Raw genomic sequence first — 26,173 nt, 5'->3', positions numbered from 1 at the left:
ATTCTGTTTGAAATTTCAAAACGAAGAGAGTTAACGTGGAGTGGTGTTTTAAGAAATAATTTAAACTAAGCTTCTTAACTAAAGAAATTATCATTAAAACGCTTCTTGTTTATAGAAACAAGGCATGTTATACAATTGTTTAAATTTAATTTAGGGTTTAAGGCCTAAAAATCGAGTATGCATAAAAATGGATCGGAAAACTAGCGGAGACCTTACCAATAATTTATTGCGATTTTGTTCTCAATTCCAAAAAATGTAAAACGAAAAACTTCTCTGACTTCCGCCCACTCATTAAAGTTTTTATGTTTTTTTCTCTCGGTTCTAGCGGTCAAGTTCCCGACTGCCGAGTCGAGAGTTGTGGCCTATTTGCAACGCAAATTATTTGCACTTCTAACTTTAATTGTTAACTACAACAACTCTGCACTTTAACCATACATAATGGTATAACAACATTGAAGTTTATATTAAACACAACTTGTGTCTTTATAAAATACATTGTTCGACTTCCGTTTGTTTCCTTTCGACGCAGTAACGAGTGGCGGCCAAACGACCTATTGGCCGGGGATTGCGATCTAATTTCAGTTACGACACTTCCCGAACACCCATTTGTCTAGTTGGCTAGTTAGCGAACTAAGTCTACCGCTTAATTATTCAGTAATGTGTTTGATTGAGCTTTCCCTATTACACCTTAAACATCAGTTACCCTGATAATGCAATACACTTGTATATTGAGATATTATTGAAATACAATTCTAACGTGTACATTGCAAATTAAAAAAATCGCTGGTAGTTTGAAACACACTTCACCTTATTATTTTAAGTTCTTATGACCTGCCAGTACTTGCGTACGCGCATGTCTTTGAATTCATAAACAACCTAGCTTTAATTTCATTACGTAACTAAACAATGTCTTTTAAAACAAAACACCGTTGCATAAACTTGGCACATGAAAATGTAACGCAAACACGGAGGTAAAGTATCTCAACGTATTATAAATAAGCACATTAGTCATTGACAAAGATTATACGACACACGTTGTAAACAATATAGAGACGGCCGAGTGCATCGCAGCCGCACCTCACTCGTCACAGAATGTCAAACTGTTATAATTAGACGAGAAGTGGCCACCAACCTCGCCCTTGGATAATTGTATACTACGCTATATCAAAAGAATACATCTACAACCTTTCTCTACATTGTGCACTATTATTAAACTCAAATATTCATCCGCTTGAAATAATAAAAACTTTATTTTACAATTTACATTTGTTTGTTGATTTTTTTTATTGCAAAAGTCAAAATTCAATTGCACAAATGATAACCATGGCAACTTTGCTTCCTTGATGTTGACAGCTTGTAGTTTATGGTCTCTTTCCCACATTAGCGTTTTTATCCAATATATTTACCCCTAAGTTTAACGGCGTGGAAATATATAGCCTAAAGCGTGAAGTAAGTGTAGGGCTTTTCATCAAAAAAAGAGTTATTCGAAAATATGCTGTAATTGCTGACATCTTAGGCAACATAGAAGTGTGTGTTTACACTTTATTATATTAGTATAGATACAAGTATAGATATAGATAATTAAATGTTTTCGACAATGTGACTACATCTTACCGAATAGAATTGTTTCGCGACAACATTTTTCTACAAAAATATTATCTAATGCTTCAGTAGGCCGGAACGTAATCATCCCGATACAATCCCACGAACAATGTCATAGTGATTGAAGGCGACGTTGGACAACTATATCGACAGCTGGCAATAAATCATCTTTGTTTAATATCAACGTACAAAATTAATATTGCTATATAAAGGTTATTCAGCAATATTCTAACATTCTATCAATACAGGATTTAACAAAAATACAGGTACTGAAACATAACATCAAAGCATACCGTATCTTCAAAATTATTATTATTACGAAATAAGTAAAGCAATTATAATTAAGTAAGGTGTAGATAGTCTAGTAATAATAGGAATTAAATTATTTCACAGTCTCTTTTTAATTTTGACTTGTACTAAAATTCCATTATCAGTATGTATTTATTAAGACAAAAACCAACAGCATATTCGTATTGTATTTCTACACTAAATGTGGGGCGAAGATATACGTATTAATCATCATCCACTTGCCCTTATCATTTACGGAGGGTCGGCAAAGTATGTGCTGCTCTTCCATACATCTCTATCAGCCGTCATATCTGAATCCATTCCTTTCTTAAACATATCCTCTTTAAACCTCTTTATATTTTAAGAAATACGTTTTAATACGGTAAAGAATTTAACGCCAATCATATTTAGTAAAATCGTATCTTAAAATGATTCTTGAATTTTCAGTGGATCGTGTTTATTCGTCGATGATTTATGAAGTTGTTTTTGTGACCTATTTTCCTAGCTCTTACATAAACTCTTGTCGAAAATGACCCTTGTCTATACTGAGATAGCTTCCAACATCACTCGAGAATAGAAATGTAAGCAACTTTATTGTAATGGTACACATAACTTGGCTTTGTAATAATATTTTCTCTTGATTTATTTTGCTTTTTTTGTAGATACTTTGTAACAAAAAAATTACGATTTTATTTATAATTCTGATAAATTTTAATAGAAGTAAACAAAATGTTTATATGGAAAATAGTATCTTTGACTAATAAACTTATAACGTAATTATATTATATGTATACGAGATTTAGACATAGCATATAGGTTTAGCAATTTCCTATGTCTATAGCTTGGTAAGGAATTTCTAATTTAGCACACGAAATGCTCAATCGATCCTTTGCCTATGACAGGTATGTGAAGTATCTGATTTAACGCAATTTAGGAAACTATCTAAGAAATAAACGTAATATAATTAAGCAGATAAATTTTAAATAAGACCAAGGAATTAACAATTGCAACACTAAATTCACTTTTAGGAATAATCTATGGCCTGTTTACATACAATCCAAAAATAGACTATTATGAGTTAATTCATTCAAGCAACTAATTACACTTTATTTTGAAAGTAAATAGTGTAGCACAAATATAACAATGTACCGTAAAAACTGGGGCATAGTATATTTTTAATATGTGTAAACTAGAAACTAAACCATACTCACAATCAAGCAAAAACAAAAGTTAAACAAAATCGAGTCCATAACTTTCTAGGTTAGTACATTTGTTAATAGAAAAAGTTTTTTTTTCATACTGAAAATCATACAGTTTAGAAACTAGGTTGAATTAAATTTTTTTTTTATTTAAAAATAACTTTAAACACTGTACTCTATGACAATTCCTGTAAGGATATACCTTAGAAGATTACGAGTACAATCACTCTTAAAAACTGTTACGCCCAATTGACTACATTTTGCTATTGAGTGTAAATTTTCTCGTTTCTGTCTCTACTTACTTTAAAGTAAAAATACCATACATTTTAATTTAATTCAATCAATGCATACACTACTCGTGTAAGAATTTACTCCCCAAGATTTTATACCTTTTGAAAAGTAGTTGCAAACTCAAAGCTGTTTTGCCGTGGACACAATCAACACGTCTATTTCAAGTAGGCGATGTAAAGCGCGCTGCAATCAACGGGTCGAAGGCATTCGTGTATAGCGTGCACTCAACTCATTATCTTCCATTCTTCTCAACACATGTGTATAACTACGCAAACTTCAAACGATTATTCAGTAGCAACGTAATTAAAGTTGACAGATTATTTAATCTATAACACGAGTAATTAATCTTTTTATTTATGAAATAAATAAAAATAAAGTTTTATGTAGGAACTTGTAAATTTTCTACTAAAAAGACGACGAATAGTATAAACAATATAAGTTTACTAGAAACATAAAAAAACGATAACGTAAAATGTTCACTTACAATAATAAATCATATAGGAAAACCAATAATAAAATGTTATTTTAACTGTTCGACACAATGTCGACAAAATAATATCGACGGAAAGCAAACGTTGTTATTTGTTAATGGAATGAAAATGTGTGAGCCCACAATCAATTCTTGAACATAACAAATGACAGTCGAATTTGATGACATAAATGTTAATTTTACGAAATAAATTGAAGCAATTTTTATAAAAGTGTCATTTTGGAATTCTATAACATACGGCATTTTATATAATGTATTTATTAGAATTATTTTACACATTTTAAATACAATATTTACTGCCATTGTTCTTAGTTACGTTAACATTTTAAATTACGTAATTAGGGAAATTAAAATTTTATGTTCTAAAACATATACGAGTATAACAAATATCTTCAACTCTGCAAAATTCTTTCAATATAATACAACCTAATAATAATTTAGTAAACATATTAGGCAAGGCCATTTCACTGTTTGTAAAGTCAATTAACTAGTTAGTTGGTTAGTAATGTACAAAGGGATTCTCTTTAATTGTTTCCATCCACTCATAATTTATCATCAACGAAAATAGTACTCACATCATAAATTCTTAGGACAATCTATTTGTATTCTTTCTGAGAAACAATGTCAAACAAAGTTTAAAATTTTAATACAGTTTAATCTCCTAAAACGATCCTCAAGGCGACAGATGATTGAAGCTACAATTTGAATGTTGTTCGGAAATGGAACTAAATATAGACATAATATTACGAAAATTTGTCCTTTATAGTCAACAATAAAATAAATTACTTTTAATTTACACAGCTGTACTCATTTAGACAAGCTTTTATTGGTATTTGTCTTAGTAATTACATTTGTGAAACAAATATTGCTAATTTATTTGGAAACCGAGATAATCTTCTGTCGCCACTATGTCTATATAATGTATATACTGTGTCTGTATAATATAATTATATTTTAAGATTATATCTATATTTTATCTGTAAAATACGATAAAAAATTATAATGTCACACCCTTTTCGTAGCATTCGCGAGACGTTCTTTCATTAAAATATACACTATTTGGCTGAATAACACATAACGAGACAACTCGGGCGCATAATGAAAGGGCCAGCTCCAGACGTAATGAATGATAATTATTGTTAGAAATTTTGCAGTACAAATAAGTAGTAAAATTACAAATATTATTAACTTAAAAAAAATATTTAATTCATAATATAAATTACTGTAAAAGTCGTAAAATACATAACTATATAATAGTCTTAATATTTTTCTTTGTTCGCAAACCTTGAGCAATGGTCACATTTTGTGAGTTATAACGAATTCAAAGCTATTTAGCACATGCGAAGCGCGGTGTGCGGTCGATACCTGCCTCTACGAAAACCGTAGCCCCGTACAGCTTTTTCCTTTGCTACGCCATTTGCTACGGTGACTAGGCCTCTTTGATTTTAAACATTGTGTTTATTACATGAAGTTTAAGATTTACTTAAAGTTACTGAATACTTATTTTAATTATAATAAATATTTGTATTTGATTCTATATTTTATAATAATAACATGCAAAATTATTGACTAATTACTTTATAATCATTCATTAAATTAGCTCTTTTGATAACTATTTATTTTTAAGGGGTAACATCAGCATAATTAATTTCATCATATTCTCTTCTCTATATAAATGTATCAAGAATGTCTGCTTTTTATTTTATTACAAGTTCACTTTACAAAGGAGCTCGTTGTACACTTATAATCGATTAGTTACTCTATCATTAGCCTCTTCATTACTGATGCAATCGATAGAATAGACGACCTCGTTTGTACTAGTTATATTAAAAAATAAAAATACTTTATCGGAGTGTTTTAACCTTACACGTTTGAATAGTTTATTCAATAAATTAATGATGTAGTCCAGTACTCTATTAGTAGAGACGATACGAGTTTTTCGTTCAATCAAGCGTAAGTAAACAAGTTTTTCTGCAATACATTGACAAGGGAATCGACGACGTTCAAGAGAAATACTCTTTGAAATCAATCTAAAACTAGCTTTCCACATCGACTCCGTCCGCGTTGAATTAAAAAAAATGAGAAGTCTATATGTTCTTCTAGAATATCCTCTCTCTCTCTCTCTCTCTACGTCTATGCCAAATTTCACCGAGATCCGTTCAGCCGTTTAGGCTACAAACTCTAACAAACATCCATCCATCTAAACTTTAATATAATATTATAATAGTCTGTTCCATTTTAAATTTCATTAACTTTTAGGAATGTTTAAAAATTTATTTGACTACAAACTTTAAACTTATAATAAAACCAGTGTTGTTTTATCATCTAAAATGAAATCTTCAAAAGCACGCCAAAACAAAAACTGGCTCAAGCCAACGGTTCCCCAGAGGAAAATACTGTAAATATTTGAAGTTGCAGATTTATCTCTGAGTTTTTTTCCTTAAGTAAAGAAACTTCCCTAGAGCAAAATTATGAAGTTTCAAATATTTTTTAAAACTTCTTCACATTTTAATCGGAAAGAAAGAAGAGTTTCCACACATATTGAACTTATATAATTTGAAAAGCTAGAAAATCTCAACTAAATATTTTCAATATGTGATTTTAAATCATTTGTTAATATTAGAATCAAGTTGTAAAACCTATTTTACAATATTTAAGTAAGCATACATAAGTAACACAAATTTAACACGACGTTTTACTTCTGCAAACATACAGTAATTAAACCTCCACTTCTGACCTAATTAATCGCATTTGGCTGATTTACAGATGTGTTTGAGTTAGTGGTCATTGCGTGGATTGCTGATAATAAACTGGTATTAACAAAACAATCGGATTTCTCACTAGCAATGAATAAATTAATAAGCAGTGTTGAAACAGTGGAAGTGGACCCGTTTTAATTAACTGTGGTAGCTTAACCTAATTACATCGACATATTTTAAACTGTAATCACCGATTGTTTCTATTCATCGATACTAATATTATAAAGAAGAAAGATTTTTGTATGTATTGAAATAACTCAAAAACTACTGGGCCGATTTAAAACTTCTTTTGACCATTAAGCTACGTTATCAGTAAGTAATATAGCCTATATACTTTTTTATTATTTTTATTTTATACAACACGGGCGAACAACAGCTGGTTCAGAATAATTATAGTAAATTGCACTCTGCATCAACTTTGGAACTCCAATTAAATTTTAATTAATCAAACATGAAAGTCATTTTTGCAATAAACTAATACTAACATTTCCCTGTTATCTTTTTTACTTTCCCTATACATCACAATATACTCGTAGGTTACGAAGTTAAATCTTTTAAAAAATATGTGTATAATTATCGGTTTTCTAGTTACTGCATCGAAATCCTCGTGTAATCGTATTAACTCGGAGCTCTATCGAATAAGAAACAACTAGGTTTAGTAATTACTCTTTTATTCTCTGACCTAACCTTGTAACGTGGAATTTAGTTGTATTCGGAACTTTTTTTTTATAACATAAGGTGGCAAATGAGCAAGCGGCCACCTGAAACCGCTAAAATGGCGAAGCGATCGCTGCCCATAGACATCCGCAATTGCTGATGCGTTGCCTACCCTTATACGACGGAGGAGCAGACGCACATAAAGAAGATATTTCTCCTTCCTATGCATCTCCTCCACCGTCAAATCCACTTCCTCTTCACAACCTCTCCTTATCAGAAAGGGGTGGTAAAGAGAAAGGGACTTAAATTAGGCCTCCGGCACCACACTCATCAGACGAAACACGGAATTGCTTCCATTTCACGCCTGTCTTCTGTGTGGTCGTGATACTTACTAAATTCTACAATAAAAACAAACAAAAAAAATATTACTTGAGTTTGCGTTTACCAATTTGCTAACTAAGTTTAGGAATTTTACATTCGTGTAAAGGATATCGATTAAAGTTACTACGCCAGATTCTCTTTAGATATAAAAGTGTAATACAAATATGAAAATGTATTTTAAAAATATAGACATTACAAGATAACACAACAATGGATATGAACGTGATGTTATTCAAAAGACTACGTGCTTTTTATCGTACACAATCGCTCGCTTCCCACGCCGACGTCTCACGAACAGTTCCCAACAATAAGCACCGCAATGTAAGCTACCTTTGATGTGTAAAGTTTGCACTGTTACACAAATGTAAACCTTCTTACCTACATCAAATGGCCGATTTTATAATACAATACTTTATTTAAGAATCTGTTACAGAAGGCTTAGGTAAACATAGTGAACTTTAAGTACTTTAAATTTCCCAACAGCAGTGATAGTGGTTCACTAACTTGTTACATAAATATGTAGGAACAAATCTATTCCGACCTTTAAAATACTTCAGTGTTAATATTTTTACCATAGAGTTATTTGAACAGAATACTTTTTCTATCCTACTACTAATTTAGTAGTAAAATACAATAAGACATTTTGAATATATCACTTTGACTTGTACATTTACAAACCTAATGATACATTTTTGAAATTTCCTATAGACTTTGATTCCGATTAATTTATACTCCTTTTTTCACTCCTAATATATTGTATATTTATTTTATAGATTTTAGTTATTCCAGCAATTTCTGAATTTATGTTGTGGGTTCTGCAAATGTGATATTTTTGTTGTATAATTGTGTAAACCTTTGTATGTTATAAAAACTCGCTATTATATAGATAACCTAAATCCACGTTTCATTGATCAAAGTGAAATTGGTCGCAAAAATTTGGCCCAAACGTGACCCCGATTCGTTCACATTATGTTCTTTTTACAACCGACGATAGCACATTCGGCTTCCATTCTTCATGAATAGTAATAAAGTAACCGATATGGATATAGAAGAATCTATTTGTGAAACGGTGACAACTTTATTAAATTTTATTATAGTCATAGTTCTTTCGTGGTAATATTAATTCTTAATACGAAGAAAAGTATATAAACGAACCAAAACGTAATTACATTTTTACATTAAAACCGATAGTGAAGTAAATATATAGACGTATGTATAGATAACTTTTGATTACATTAATAAATTGCGTACATTTATTTCTATCATATGACAAACAAGAAAGTCAAATAAACGAATAGCGAATAAAAGAAATAGCACAAAAAGTATAAAACTAGAACAGTCTTAGTTAAGTCTGAATGTGACGGCAACGTCTATTTGCCGCCTAGACGTCTAGAATTTGGGTCGATATGTGAGCTGTACACTTAATTTCCTATTCTATGCTAACCTATTATTCAAATTTCAGTAAGAAACATGCTCATATATGCCAATTTAATTGAATTAATTACTGGTATGTTGTATTGCTTCTATTACTCGTAGGTATGCAACATAATTTGTATTTTTAGTTACTTAGACAGACAAATTGCGTTATCAAAGGAAGCGACTTAAGATAGATTAACGAATCAGGTAAATATGTAGAACGAAAACCTGGAGCGCAGATCCTACGTAAGTAGAATAAGGAGATGAAAAAATAATTAACGGTCATAAGCTTTCACACAAGATCTTAACAGTATTGATAGAATATAAATAGTAGTGTAGACTTGTCAAGTATTAAATTAGGGTTAACTAAGACAGAATCAACCACACTGTCCCAATGCGTTTTGATTAACTCCACGCACTATCAAGTATCAGTTCAAACTTGTGATTAAAAAAAAACAAACTAACAGCTTACTTATTGGTTTAATCATAGATTGCTATTAAATTGTAAAATGATAAACGAAAAGAGTAAATCAAAAATTATTCTGAAAACGTAATACAGCCCAGATTATTAACTTGTAATAACATTGCCATAAAGCTCGTACCATTAGTCTGCGTCATACAACAATGTGTATGCTTTGCCAACAGTGTGCTGAGTTCCATTACATCTTATGACGCGAACACGTTTCACATTGAAGGAAAGAAATACAATAATGCTCTTGCAACTGCAGAATTACCTACAGAGTAACGTAACTTTAGACCACTAGGCTATATTAACCTACTATAATTGGAGGTATTTAGGTTGGTATTATGGAATTATTTCATTACGTTGACCCTATTAATATCAATAAAATAACACTAAATCAATTAATATCTTACTCATGTTATGAAGCTAGCTAAGCTAAATAGTCAAATTAAGGAAGAAATATGACAAATTTGTATACGTATAAAATACTAGCTTTCGCCCGCGACTCCATCCGCTTGGAATGAAATAATACTAAAGCGAGTAACGTATGTGTTTATTTTTTACGTATGTATTCTTCCATACTATCCTTTATGTCTATACCAAATTTCATCGAGATACGTTCAGTTGTTTAGGTTACAATCTCTAACAAACATCCATCCATCCATCCATCTAAACTTTCGCATTTATAATATTAGTTAGATTAATAATAAATAAAAATACATATAAATAAACCAAATAAATATAAGGCAGTTAAGATTACACACATACATTACTTACGTTTGTCATAAATCCGTTTTTCAGTAAAGAAACCGCATTACGTGTATCATAAGGTCCAATTGCCTCACGCAGCGTTCGCTCGTAAAAAAACAATACAAAGTATTGTTCTCGGTATACATTTGCACGAGAAATCTGATTTACTCCTTTGTGTACTTTGTATTTATACAAAATACTGCAAAGGTATAAAAATCAATGCTATGTTGTAATCAAGGCATTTTTAAGTAAGCCATGATAATATTCTAAATATTTAAAGAATAATATTGTAACCATTATACAAGATAACCACATTTTCCAAGTGTTTTCATAATTTCACAAGGATGAATAGATAGAAAAGTCTAATCTAGTTTCGTTTTACTTAACAAGAACTAAGTTGTATTTTTATTCTATAAAAGACTAGCTATTGCTCGCGACTGCACCCGCGTGAAATTAAAAACATAGTAAAAAATATAGCCTATGTTACTCAGTGATAATACAGAATTTTTGAAATCGGTCCAGTAGTTTTTGAGTTATTTCAATACATACAAATATCGAAAAATACAAATCTTTCCTCTTTATAATATTAGTATAGAAGTATCCAAGTAACTTACTGTTTGGAAGAACTCGATAAAATATTTCTTAGGGTAATGAACTAAAACAATGTACTAACCAAGACTATACTGTAATTCCAATTACTTGCACCTCTTATATAAGAAGACGTATAACTTATACGTAAATAAACTTATGCCATAATACATAGACTAAACTAAAAATAGTTACCGCTAGCTTGTACATATCCAATATGCTTAATTTTAATGCGACAGAGTGTTTTGAAAACGTGCACTAATTGTAGGGAATGTTTATTTACGACTAGCTGTTGCCCGCGGCTTCGCCCGCGTGTAATTAAAAAAAATAAAAATATAACCTATGGTAACATAGTAATCAATAAACGTAGCTTTTTAATGGTGAAAGAATTTTTGAAATCGGTTATTGAAATCCATTAGTTTTTAAGTTATAGTTTATAGTTAAATACACACAAAGAACCAAATCTACTTTGTAATATTTATAAATTTAATCGCGAGTGCAGAAGATGAAATATGGAATTGAATTTTCATTACATATAAGTCCATTTAAAGATAAGGAAACAACCATTTTATTGTACGATTCGCAATTCGCAATACAGTAAATAGCATTTTCAGTTAAGTAATATTCATGCAGATGTTTTGTAAAATTGGAAAGCAAAATATGTTCAAGCAATCACTTAAAAGCTTTTGAAATGATAACTAAAAAATCAATTCTAATCTTCTAATGTTTAATGCAAAATGTTTCAAGCAATAATCCCAATCGATATCATTACATAATCATACATACATAATCATTAGCGAAAAATTAACTTCATTTAGTTTAATCAAATTAACTTTCATTTAGCTCAATATTCTAGGAAATAACTACAAGCTCATCCATCAAAAAGACCATTTTTACAACCGCTACATTACAAAGACCTCGGACGACAAAGCGGCCATCGGAACTCGATCGACTTTAACGTCTATTTTTAAATAGGTCGGATATGTGCCAAAACATGTGTCCACTTCCGAAGCTATAAATAACACTTTATTCTATCCAGTCTCATTTCTCTTTAATGTTTTAACTAAGGTAGAAAAGAGTCTTGGTACTTCGAGTTATTGAACACAAACCAAAAAATACATATTCAAGATATTTTTATGAACTGCGCTTCCTTTTAATTATTTATCCTATGAAAATTTCTGAATCTCAGACAAGGATCAAATTAGTTCCTTAGCTATTTCACTCACCGGAAGAAACAACGGTATTTACAATATTAAAAGCCATAACCAAAAGGACTCAGACATCGAACTTGAAGACATCACAATGATGTTAAAAAAATAAAATCGTAAAAAAATGTTGATTATCTTGAATATTATTTTTATTAACTAAGTTAGTGGGCAAACGAATTAATATACCTACTATGAACAATTGCCGTAGATTAAAAAAAGTACTTTTCGAACCCCGTAACCTAAATAATTAGCCGACGTTAAAACGAGTCAAACGAAAACACAAGCTTTACGAACTTTATCGTGGTGCCAAAATTTAATTAATCAAACATTTTTGATTACCGAAATAAAACTAAACTGGTTGTAACTGCTTATGTGAATACGAAAATATGCAAGTGAGGGTTTTTAATAAAATAATAATGTAAATCGATAAAATTAACCAAGCCTGCTTGCCAAGTTGGCTGGGGCGCCCGTGACCGCCGGCGCGACCCTGTTCACTGCTCACGCCATTATAACTGACAAGGGCTTCTGCCTTTATAACTTTTCTAATTAGTACCTATAACTATAATCCCTAACGACCGCGCCAAGAGAAACTAACAGAAACTATATTTGGTCAAGTAAACATTTCTACACAATTAAACACATTATATTTACCCAACGTTCTTACGTTGACGGAAAACATCGTGATGCAAACTACACATATCAAAAAAAAAATACAAGCAATGTGAAGTCAAGCAACATACTCGCATACCTCTTGGCTTTGATTTAACTCAGCTTTTAATTTATTTATGCTCACGAGAGAAAACTATAGGTGAACTTTTTTAATGAACGTCACGGAAAATTAATGGTTATACTTTGCAAACAAAATTGCAAACTTCTTTGGTACAATTAACTCTAGTATTAATTATTTTCTATTGAACCAAATTTACTTTTTTACTACTTGTCAAAACTAACAATAGATTTTTATAACTATTTTCTTTCAAGCCCCTACAGCAGTTGGATTGTTCAAAGCACTTTAAGTTGAAAACAAGAACTGTAACAGTAAGCCAAGTCTAGATGTGATTTTGATGCCAGAATTTTGTTTAGTATGTTTTAATTGATATAGGTCAAGTTGAGCCATTCAATTCAAATTTGGAACAATATTTTAACAAATTATATTACACGTTTAATCAAGTTATAATTATTTTTATTCATGACTAGCTTTTGACCGCGACTCCGTCCGCATGGAATTAAAGAAAGTGAGTAGTCTATTTTTTCTTCCAGATAGTAATATGATATATATTATGTTCTACATCTATGCAAAATTTCATCCAGATCCGTTCAGTCGTTTAGGCTACAAACTCTAACAAACATCCATCTATTCATCTAAACTTTCACATCTAACTAAGATTATAAATACGAAAGTTTAGATGCATGGATGTTTGTTAGAGTTTGTAGCCTAAACGACTGGACGGATCTGGATGAAATTTTGCATAAATGTAGAGCAGAGAATGGAAGAACACATAGGCTACCTATTTTTGTTTTTTTTTTTAATATAACGCGGATAGAGTCGTGGGCGAAAGCTTGTTTATAATATAAGTATGAATAGTATACTTAAAATAAGATCAGCAAACTTGAATTTTGGTACTTCAACGCATGCAGAGTTTAGCTGGCATCGCATAAATAAAATTTATGTCCTAGAATCCCCCCAACAAATGTACGCTTACAAAAGACCTGACATTTCCACTACTTATTGAAAGGGCATTTAATGGGAGCGTTCAAAAGGTTATAATCGATCAAAATTACGCTTTGAGTAGGAAAAACATTATGACTGACACTTACTAAATATCGGCCAGATAGAACTAAAAACATTTTCTCTTTCTCAAAGGCCCGCAACGCGACAGCATTTTCTATGGTGTTGCGGATTTCTATAGGCATCGATGACCATGTCGATGTTCCCGCCAGTCCTGAGCTCCCGTTTCTAAAAAAAATATAACACTATGTAAGAAATCTTCAAAAACAACTGGTAGGAATTCTCATTCTACTAATGTTTAATTTTATTCCAGTTAATGAAAAAAAAGTGGCAAACACAAGCCGGCGATGCTTTGTGTAGAAACATAAGTTGTTGTTTTCTAGGTTAATTTAAGGTTGTACAAAACGAGCTCGGGTCGACGATTTGTATTCATTTTATCGCCGTACTGACCAACGAGTAGACATTTTGTTTCATATGTGTTTAATGCTCGCAAAAAGGCACCTCTTTTATACGAAATTTAGTACTCTGTTTATGACACTGGAAAAATGAGTAAGCAAACAATACTTAATAGAAAAAAGTATACATCCACAATAGCATTGTTTTTATTTAAATTTCTAAAAACACTAACAAAGAATTATTTTAATTTCACTGATTTTTCCTTAAAACAAGTAATTTTTGCACTATTACGAGTACAACCAACAGCAGAATTTAAAAAACGAGATTAAAAAGTACAAGAAAGACGAAGCAAATAATACAGAGTTGTTCTAAGACGATATAATCCTCTTATCAACAATAATTACACTTATGTAGTTAAAGATCTTCTTAGCCACCTATTCCAATTTAATAATGTTTCTCAAACTATGATAGATTTCACCTCTGTATGTCATTTAGCATTTTCGCGATTGAGTTTGGTGTACATTGTACTTTTTGTTTTTGTTCCGTGGCTTACTAATAAAAAATCCAATTAATCCAAACACGAAACTCGTTAAAGACATTCGCGAATTGACACGGGGAATGTTTTTCATCTGCGTATTCCCTCTCCGGGGATTGCACCGACTGAATTGAAAATCTCCTCATCAAGGTCGAAGGGCTAAACAAAATGTTGCTGACTGAATTATTCAATATTTTACGAGGATTCTTAGAGAATAGATCTCCACTCTACCTTTACAATGTTCACGAGATTTTCTTAATAACTTGAGGTAAGCATGATTTTTATTCCTTCGTCAAATTTAACCTTCGAGGTAAATAAACGTAGGCTTTTGTTTTCCGTATATAACAGAATAAAATTAAAAATCTCCACATGCGAAAATATTAATTGGCGCCTTTTAACTGGTTATAAAACAAATATTGGAGCGCCCAATCTCATCCATGACATCGACATATTACCCCACTAATCGATTGTCAGCTTGTATTTAGCCGGCTATTAAAAGGCCGGCTCGTATTTAGGAAACCCTCAACAAGGGAAATGGATATTAATCTGACCTCTTTTACAAATAGTATGCCATTCATTTTTGCATACTGTTTAAGTATATTATAAGGAAGCATATTTAGATTTGTAAAATTACAACAATCTGTAACCTTATGAGATTGCGATAATAGTCTAAAAAAATTCGTTGCACTTTGTTCAACAAGTTTTATTTATATCTAATATTGAAAAAAGGATTTTACGAATGTTTTTTTGGAATATTATCAGTCTACAATATCTTTTATTAAAGGTTAGGTTAAAGTATTACACAAATGTGCAAAATAAAACATATTTTATGTAAATGAAACGTAATCTTGTTAATAAAAGTGTAATAAGAAGCATTTACAACGTTAAAATTTAAATCCAGTTAATATTACAGAAGACATTGTTCCGTTTAAAGTAGACCACGATCTCACAATGTGCTATAATCCTTAAAGCCTCCGCTTGCTCTCACATCGATCCGTTCCGTATCTGAAGTAAACGTCAAGTACCGGACTTATCACAATATCACACTCAAAGTAACCGTAGTAACTTAACGATAACAAAATAGAAAGTGCTACTAAAACTGAAATATATTTTGTTGAATAGAATTTAAACTTGATAGTTTAATTTTCTTATCATAAAGCACACGTTATATCATCGTCTACTATCTCTACAACCCTATCAGACGTTACACTTAAATATACTCCATTTTCACGCACATTAATCGTAACATAATTTTAAATACATTTCCTCGCGCATACTTAATTAAGTTTAACAAGAATTAATGCGACACGGTGCAACACTGCGTAGCATAGATTAATTCGCGACAAGTTCCGACTGTATGCCGCCGACGTTCGCCTCTAATGTGTTAGCCGTCCTTGGCATATTTACACTTGGATTTACAAAATTTTTATAATGATATCTCGAAGCATTTTATGAAAGAGGATTATGCGTAAAGAGAGACTGAATTCAGATGTTATGGCAATAGTAATTACTGAACCAGCCCGTTATTTAGTTAGGATAAAATGACAATTCTTCGAAGGAACCACATTTAGAATTACCGTGCTTATTAGGCCTCTTTGAAGTATGAACACTTTCATAAATATTTGACTGTTATTTTACTAACAAATCACTAATTTAGACACGCAGCACACCCACGCAAAACATCTGTTTTCAGGTAGAAAGTACAAAATTCAACAACGGTATCAAACTTGTAAATATTTAATACATAAAAAGGTACCATGAAAGCAGATAAGTATTTATATTTTATTTGTGAATCTCGGCAGCGAATGCCGGAGCACATTACGTGTACCATGATACGTTAAAAACAGAAATGTGTTAAAGCACTTAGCATTTCTTGTCCATTTTTCATACAACATTTTTCATATACACGGCATCTAATGGTAGCAATACACAGAAAAGCTTTGAAATAAACATTTTTAAATATCTAAAATACCTTATTACTTATAAAATTATTTCAAAATGTAAAATGAACAAGACAAACTTGAATATTAGACGTTATTATAATAGATAACTGGTTTCTGTTCTTCATTTTTTTTTAACAATTTATAGTTAAATTAACAGTTCAAATGGCTTCCAGCTGTAGCCTCTCATCGTGCAGAATTTGTAAATGTTGAACACACAAGAACTTTGACACTAGAATAAATCGTTTGTGTTACCAGCATTGGTAGTTGCAGTAGTCGTTGAATATTTCATAGGCGGAACGTTTTATTACGGAGTCGATCCATCCGCTCCTCGGATACTCATGAATGGTGGATGAGAAGCTATGACAACGCAACATACGTTCAAAACACAGCCTTTGTTTATCTCTATCAACGAAATTTCATATAAATAACAGAGAAATTCACTGATTACAAACCAAAATTTATCATAAGAATTACGCGTTTTTGCTTCCTTTTTTATTTTAAAGAGATTCGCTTAAAATTTAACTTTCCCTGTAGGGTATATCTCTCCTCCGATATAATTACTACCAAAGCTTTAATAAATTTTACAAAAACATTAACAATGGTATATCTAGGCTAAGCAAACTTAACACATCGTCTACATAAGTACACAAGACTGCTTCACTTAAAAGCCAACGCGCCCGTCGGTCGGCCGTTCAAAATAAATCACAAGCTTCATTTAACCCACTTTCAGCGCTTAAGTTATGGACTTTGCCTTATTATGTAACACATAAATAAGAAACCATTTCTCCCAAAGTATTTTAACAACTCTACAGATTAAAATATATTTCATTTAGTTATATTAAGTGTCTTATTCTTTCGAAATTACATGTCTAATTAGTTACACATATATTTTATAACGGGACTATTAAGTAAATAATAATTTAATGTGACAATAATAAAAATACGAAGTTATACAAAAAAATTCAGAACACGCATACCTTTTTAAATTATACGCAAAAAATACAATGTTTCATGAACCAAACTCATTAAAGAACTTTTTAACTAAGTTGTCCTAACAGTAAAAAATATTACCGCGATTATAACGAAACTAAAACGATTTCAACTTAGTATCGAAGACAGTTAATGTTATACGACAGTTTATTTCGAATTAATTGTGACAACGTTTCTTTTAGAAGTATTTTTATAGTAATTCGTAGCACGTAGCATATAGCTAAATATTTCTAACACATTTTTACCAAATACTCCAATGAAAAACAAAAGATAAACAGATTAATTATCTTCCACATTTGAAATAATAATTGATGTATACGATCGCTCTTTTAAAGTATAAAAAACATGTTTCTTACAAAGATTTACTAAAAGAAAAGTTTTATACTTTACTGACAATGGTGAACTGACATAATAGCCTCAGAGCCATTATTAAATAATAGTTTTACTTCTTAATGTACTATTTCCTTAGGTTTTTCTTTTGTAAAATAAAATAAAAATCGTTTTAATACTTTAAAAATAAACCTACGCAAATACTTAATATTAAAATTGTACTCTAACTCGTAAATCAGTCAAATTATTACAAAAAAATTGAAATCCCCTATGGAGTAGATATTAACAAATTCTGTAACAAGGGTCAACTACACAATCCTCTTAAAATTGTCGGATATTGATAACAAACTTTGTAATACAATCTGTAACAGAGATTGCTGCAAGCCGGCAACAGCTAAATAGATGACTAGATATTACTAAAGTTCACTTATTAAAACTTTCGTGGGATATTATACTACACTAATTAAAAATCACGGATTAACTCACCATAAATACTTCCGTGTTATATTCTTTTTTAATTGTTTTTTTATTTAACTCTGTGTTACCATGCTCTAAGTTTTGTACACTAGTTGTTGATCGCGACTTCGCCCGCATGAAATTAAAAAATAACAAAAAAACACAGCCTATGTTACTCACTGATAACGTAGCTTTTTAATTGTGAAAGAATTTTTGAAATCGACTAGGCATTTTTTGAGTTATTTCAATACATACAAAAATACAAATCTTTAAAATATTAGTATAAATAATGAGTATGTACCTACCCTTTTCTATAGTTTTTATTGACTATTAATTAACTGCCTAAACTTACTTCATATTTCAATGAAAATACCTTATTACCAATGACATTGCTATGTAGGTTAAATTAGGATTATCTAATGAAGCCAATGAAAAGGCAAGAAAAGTCTATCTCGATATGACTAAGACGTTATGCACATTTTATTTACACTACCGAGCGTTCTATTTTTATTGGATTCAACCTTGAAAATAAGTTAATCCGCCCTTGCAGACCTTGTGACAACTTAACTAGAAAAATATAACAAGCGGACTGGAACAAAACGTAGTAGGAGACTTTTTGAATTATTAAATTGTTGTAAGTATCTACAGAAAGATTTTTAACACAATATTTAACAAGATTTACCGTCAAATTATATGACGTTTTCACAAGGACTTCTAAAACAACATACCTTTAATATTCCATTTTAATAACAGAAACAAGGGCTAGTATATTTTAACAAAGAGATGTACTTGAAAGGAACATTTATTCCCTTGAGATACTAGAATTGAATTATCTGTTTTTGCGGTTTAGTACGGATTATTTCTTTGATTAACGAAGGCAAGTTACGATAATTTTTGCACGGTTAAAAACATTTGTGATTTTTAAAGAGATTACGAAAACGATAAATCACATTTCTTCTATTAAGGTTAAAGCATCGCGTGGTCTTTCTTTTGCAGATTAATATTACAATTAAAAGTAAATCTAGAATAATTATTATTAAGACGTAATAAAATTATATTACTGAAATTAATTTCGAATACCGAGTTGTGTTAACACCGAACTCTTGCAAAAATTAATGTAGAGCAAATGTTATCAAAAGCTTTGCGGGGCTCGCAAACGTTTATTATGTTTGCTGAGGCTTAAAGCGTTCCGTTGTACGTACGGAATAATTGCGGTCAGCTTTTTTCTACAAATGTTTAACGAGCCATTAATTTCTGGGTTCAGTAATTTCTAGAAATTTCGTGAACGCAACGAAACGTATGTATTATTTAATATATTGAGACGATTTTTTAAGGAAAAAATGTAATAAAAAAGTAATATAGTCAATTATTATTTTTTATTCATATATTAAGTCCATATAAAGTATAAAAATGGAATACAAGTTTCCATATCATATCATAATGTGCATTTTTAAACTTGTTCTTAGCAACTTTGAAGGAATAAGACCGTTATAGAAAAAATAACATTTCACGCCTGCTAATAGCTGACCGACGCCCCATTTTCAGGGTTATACAGATCACGGAAACACTAAATGACCCAAAACATTAGGAACAAATGAACGACGACACGCAACAACATACAAATTATAACCAATATCAAGTTCCTGGCTAAAAGAAACATTGTGCAAGTCACTATGTTACTTCTAATCTGATAACTTTTAGAGCCATTCTTTTTAATCCCAATACACAAAACAACCTTTATTTAAATTTAATGTTATTTTTAATTTAAGTGTTTATATTATGGCTAACTTCCTAGCTTCATTTAACCATTCGTTAGTGTTTTTCGTTAGATAACTTCATGAAATATTTCCGAACTACGTAACTTGAATTTTACCCCGTTGAAACTTAGGTGAACCAAACAATATCTAATTATTGAGTAATGATAGAATACATAAATGGAAACTACAGCAACCTAGCATTAGTGTCTTATGTGACTTTATACGCTTAAGTTCTTCTTAAAATTCTTCACTGTTTTATCATAGATTGGCATACTTCATAATTTAAATAATGTATTATCTTTAAGCCCGCGAAATATCTTCAGATCTAACTGTACTTCTTCAGTTCGACTGAGCAGATCAAACTGAAGGTGTAAAGGGGCTTAAGATTTACAGTTTAAAGAGAAAACAAAATGGCAGAATAAAATAGGTTATGAGATATCTATCAACTGTCACTATTGGTATGTAAATTTTCGGTTCAGTATCGTATAAGCGTACTAGTACGAGTATCTCAGCAAAGCGTATGAACATTTCATATTATGCAAATCAAGAAGAACGCGTTCTTAGATATTCCGGTCGTGTTTGAATATTGGAACAGAACATACGACGTGGCTTACGTCGCCTAAATGGCGTGCGGCTTTCCCATTTGATTGGTTGCGTTGATTCCAGTAAGACAGCGGTTTAATGACCCTGGTCATTTATGTTGACTTTTCAATTATATTATGCTCTTTGCACATTATCTGAACGCTTTTATACTAAATTTATTAAATACATCTTTTTACATGCAGTTTTTCATAATGCTTAATTTAGAATTATTTCAAATTCATATTTTATACTGATGTTAGATAAATACACTCTTCGTAGTCACCAGTCTTCTGAATTTACGTTTTTTATGAAAATAAATATAATATATTTTTGTAGTTCCACAATTCATAAAGGTCATAATTTTAAGACTCTCGTGAACAACGGAATTATGTGAGTAATTGCACGCGCTTGAGCTAATTAGCTGCACTACTTCTTGAGAACTCTGTTGTTCCGATGGGAAATAATTATAGCTTGTTTTGCATACTAACATAAACAAAAGTAATTTTAACTTTACGTGAGCGTTGAAAAAGATATTCAAATATGACGGCTGATAGAGATGTATGGAAAAGCAGCACATAGTGTGCCGACCCTCCGTAAGAGATAAGGTCAAGTGGATGATGATGATGATGATGATGATGGTGTGAGCGTTGAAAAACATAACAGTTTTACCGACTGCTATAATTTTATAATTTCATACATTTTAGTAGTTTTATAGAGTTCCAAATATAAAAGTTTTTTTTATAAAGTTAACAGTAACTGTTATTTCTATCTATCTCATTTTGTTTGTATGAGATGAATTTCTCTTTATAATTCTTTTTCGGTCCGAAGGCAATAAAAACAAAAGAACGTGAATTTTTAAACATATTATATTATGCAGACTTGCCGAGGACTGCTTCGTGTCTTGAATGAAATGTTAATTTATTAATTAAATTTCAAACAGCTGAAGTAGTTTTATGATTCCCGTTTTCTTTGAAACGTCTATTATAACATTGCAAAACGAATACAAACTTATTGACTTATCCTTTGATAACGCATATTTAGGATATATAAAAAAAAAGAAATTTGTTCAAGAGACAATTCATTCAATATGACATTTCTAAATTAGCGTCACGATAGCTTACTTATGCGTAAGAATGATATTGCGAACTTATAAAAGGCAATATAAAAGACGTTCATTGGGAACTGCGCAATGAAACTAATTGACAGGATAATTTTAAGCATAGATATTATACTGTTAAATATATAATTAAAATTTACTAAACGCTGTATAGTCTGTAAATTTACTTTGAAATTCGTTATAAAATAATGTTGATGTTGTGAAAACTGTCACGTCACAGAAGTTGTTCCAGGCATCAAAACTTGTTCCTTTCGGCTTTACGACAGACGTAAAAACAAAGTTGGAGACGCCGCTGGGAGCATGACAAGCAATGTAAACGTGACAGAAGTCTTTAATGCCTGTTAATGGACTTTAATTTAATTTCTGTCACACTCAGAGTTCCATACATTAGCTGTCCCTTAGTGTGGATTTTTCATATTTATCAAATTATGTTTTAGGACGCATTTAGTGACCATTAAACTAGTCTGTTTTAGGTTAACGTTTTAACAGAAAATGCTAGAAAGAAATAAATAGGCAACGCCAATTGCGTGTCAAAAAATCAAAACCCAGACAAAATTATTACTTAAGTACTTACAGAAATTACGTAGATCCAAACACTCGCATTTATATAATTAACGAGTAAAATTGGATACGTTTTTTTATAAACCTTAAAGTTTGTTTACCATTGTATATTAACATTTAGTATATTTTTTTCTAATGTTACATGTAACGGAAGATAAACTCTTGAACAGTATACTCTCGGCAATATATTTTAACTGTTCACGCCAAAATGCGGCTACAATTCAGCCTTCTTCAGCCAGTTTTATGAGCGTTGGAGGAAAATATCTAGATAGAGAAAAAATATTTCTAACCAGAATAGACATCGTGTCGTTCTATCATTTTTGTATACTTTACTTCAAATAGGCACATCAAATTCAAATTAAATTAAAAACGGTCAATTAAGCCGGTCTAAAGTATGTAATTACTAACTTTTACCTGCGATTCCGTCCGCCTGGAATAAATAAAACAAAAGTAGTAAACTAGACTATACTCCGCATTAATGCCAAATTTCATCGAGATCCGTTCCGTTGTGTACACGGCAAATTCGTAATAAACATCCATCTAAACTTTCGCATTTATAATATAGGCAAGTAAGAAGTAAATTTACAATGGATTTTGAAATGTATTAATAATTACAAAGCTTTCATTGTTTAAGAAGCTCAACAGTGTAATGGAACAGCCTTAATCACATTTCTACCTCGTTTGTATAAGTTATTGTTCTTAAAAAGGGAACAATTTCCCAAAGGTTTCAGACAAAACCGAAATTAACATAATCGTCTTAGGGCGGCAGCGGACCGCCCGCAACTTTTTATTTCCTCGCATAAACATTTTTGTTTAATAACAGAAGCGACGGAAATTTTATGAACTCAATCTCCCGACTTGCAAAAAAAAAACAAAATATTTTCTGTATTATACACTCTAAAGTATTCTTGCTAACTTATTAACCATTATAAGTTCGTGGTTTACGTCACAGTCGATATGTTTGATTTTTATTCTAGTATGTTTGCGTGACCTATTTTTGCCTAATCTTATTCTAGGTCTAATCTATATTTCTATACTCATGTAATAAAGCGTAAACACACACTACTTTGTGGCGTAGGATGTCAGCAATCACAAAATATTTTTTTTAATAATTCTTTCTTAAATAAAAGCCCTACACTTACGACATGCTTTAGGCTATATGTTTTTATGCTATTAAACTTAGGGGGTAAATTAATTGGAAAAACAACCTTCATGTAGGAAAGGGACCATAAAGTAAGGTTTTTTGGTAACGGTAAATTTGACATTTGCAATTGAGAATTTCACAAATGTTAACAATAAAACAAAGTTGTTATAAGTTCAAAGATCGATAAGAAGATAATTTTAAATACTTTGTAACGGTTATGTATCTAGATTGTTATTGCAATATTTAGATAAGTTAACTAACTAAAAGAATCAACGTTGTTAATTAAAAATTAGTAAGATTAATAAAAATGGTTCGATATCGAATATTAAATTGAACTATAAACTAAATAATGTGTTATCTTACCTTGCAGAAGTTCGCTGCGACATGTGGCGGCGGATGCTGAGATCGTGGACGAGTTAATCATCTCTCCACATGCCGACAACACTCTGCAGTCAGCAGAAAGGTACCTACGAAAACAATTACAATTAATAATGTCGATGAGCGGAAACACATAATAAAAAAACAAGCTTCTGTTTATTATTTATAACGTAGGAGAGGTGTGAAGATATATTCATTCACCTAACATTTTAATTCAACAAATAAAATACCTGACAGATTCAGACTGACTCATTTAATATCTCTTATTCTCTACCCTCAACACATATTTACAGATACCGACAATTACAATTTACATTATTTCATAAAGCACGGTACACACTTGGCCCGTACAATTAAACTGTTTAGACGGCTAATCATAGATTATTTATAGACTCACTGGGACCAGTTACCGTTCACACTGTAGCAGTTGATTGACAGTCCAGTTATTGAGCGCTATTGACCAACAGACTGGCCAAGTGTGAACCGTGCTTAAAAGTTAGCTATACATCCAAGCTACATCAGATCGATAACAAAGTTTACGAGTATATAATCTTGCCAAGTATTTATTTATTGGTAGTTCGAATATTTAAAATTTTTAAAAGATGTTTTTTTGTTATTTTGCTGCTTTATAAAATTCAATTACCTAGGCACGAGGCAAGTTTCCATTCAATTGTTAAAGTTGATAAAGTGGTTCGACCCGGTGATGTCCCTAGGGGCGGCCGCATGCGAATTGACCCCTACCTACCCGTCAGTCTTGCGCACAGGTTTACATATGAGATTATATCAACAATAAATTGAACTATAACGAAAGCTATATAATTTTTTTTTAAAAAGATAAAAAAAAACAATGTAGAAAATGACAAACAAATTTTAGTACATTAGTAAGATGTATCATAATAAATACTTGGATATAGAAATACAACAGTGTAAATAATTGTAGACTATGTTTTAAAGAAAATATTTTTTTTTTTAATAAAACTTTGTACAGTTCAGAATATTCGATATCAAGAAGATAGTTTGACGCAGCCCTAGATTATAACTTTATAGACGTCATAACAATTATATTGGTTAGGAAAAAACTAGGCCACGTTTTCAGTTGTACAGCAAAAAGTATCACGTTCATAGCTGTCCTTGCCTCACGCCATACATTCGTGTATTACTCTGTTTTACCACTAAAACAGAACATTTGTTAAAAATTATGCATTCTAACTCGACATTGACTAAAACACGCTAAACTTGTGTTGTTATAAACTTATTTATAAGTCGTAATTACGTACCATTAATTCTATTTTGCTGTATATTTACCCTGAAATATTTAATATAGCAATTTTCAGGATAATGTGTGGCACTTTTGTCTAAATCGATGTCAAAATGCCTAGTCTATACATTTTTTAAATGTCACAAATTAAAATCATGGTACAGTCGAATAAAACGCATAAATCATAATACTAACTAGCTTTCGCCCGCGAGTATTCTATATATTCTTCTAGATTATCCTCCACGTCTATACCGAATTTAATCGAGATCCGGTCAGCCGTTTAGGCTTCAAACTCTAACAAACCATCTATCCATTCATCCATCTAAACTTTCGCATTTATAATATTAGTAAGATGTATGTTTTATATTTCCATGTCTGTGTTAAAAATCAAATATTTTTCCAACCTTAACCCAAAACATAACAAAATTACAACTGTTACGAAAAACATTAATAATTGTCATATTCTGTTTATAAAGCAATGTCTCTAGGCGGAACCCTTTTCCTGGGATCTGCAGGGAATATTGGACATTTTCATAACTGACCGGATCGGGTTTTACCATCGGAATTTCGAATTTGTTCAATAACGTAGGTAGATAGAAAAGGTTACACAAAATAAATACTTCTGTTTTTGAATGACATTTAAAACTGCTAAAAATTATAAGTAAAGAATTGGGAAATTTGGATAATAATGACATTGCTTTTTATATCTTCTGTATAATGTGGGTAAGTTGAAAAGGTTCTTATTATTCCAGATGTCCTAATATGGGTTGGTCATGCGTGGTGGCACGCGCCGTGGCCCTTGTACTAATGCTGAGCGGCGCGTCGCAAGTCTCCGCGCTCACCTCGGACATGTGAGTATCTAATCTAAGATATAACAGAAAGTAAAAAGTAACAATATTAAAGCC

The 26,173-nt window shown here is 31.1% G+C and overlaps 2 protein-coding genes across 11 annotated transcripts in view; one reads left to right on the top strand and one right to left on the bottom strand.

The window, feature by feature from the left end:
• Positions 1–26,173, bottom strand: part of LOC106103777 — a 38,928-nt gene that overhangs the window by 4,671 nt on the left and 8,084 nt on the right. Inside the window, exons 2-3 of one of the 3 annotated variants that reach the window (XR_001225634.1) lie at positions 23,996–24,099; positions 13,911–14,049 (exon numbers count right to left, since the gene is read on the bottom strand). Coding sequence is in view for 2 of the 3 variants with exons in the window: in XM_013283651.1 (XP_013139105.1) it covers positions 13,911–14,049; positions 23,996–24,018 (162 nt within the window). In the remaining variant the exon portion in view is untranslated. Of the gene's footprint in view, positions 1–13,910; positions 14,050–14,695; positions 14,752–23,995; positions 24,100–26,173 lie in introns of those variants that run through there. The other 2 variants (XM_013283651.1, XM_013283652.1) reach the window with 2 other exon arrangements.
• Positions 24,015–26,173, top strand: part of LOC106103775 (glutamate-gated chloride channel) — a 12,262-nt gene continuing 10,103 nt past the window's right edge. For all 8 annotated transcript variants that reach the window (XM_013283647.1, XM_013283645.1, XM_013283648.1 and 5 more), the window contains exons 1-2: positions 24,015–24,095; positions 26,021–26,119. In XM_013283647.1, coding sequence (XP_013139101.1) covers positions 26,031–26,119 — 89 coding nt within the window. In that variant the 5' untranslated portion in view covers positions 24,015–24,095; positions 26,021–26,030. The remainder of the gene's footprint in view (positions 24,096–26,020; positions 26,120–26,173) is intronic.

This window comes from Papilio polytes, unplaced genomic scaffold (genome assembly GCF_000836215.1).
Source record: "Papilio polytes unplaced genomic scaffold, Ppol_1.0 DF823731.1, whole genome shotgun sequence".
Classification (NCBI taxonomy): domain Eukaryota; kingdom Metazoa; phylum Arthropoda; class Insecta; order Lepidoptera; family Papilionidae; genus Papilio; species Papilio polytes.
Note: the sequence above shows the minus strand (reverse complement) of the source record. Positions and strands in the feature narration are given on the sequence as shown.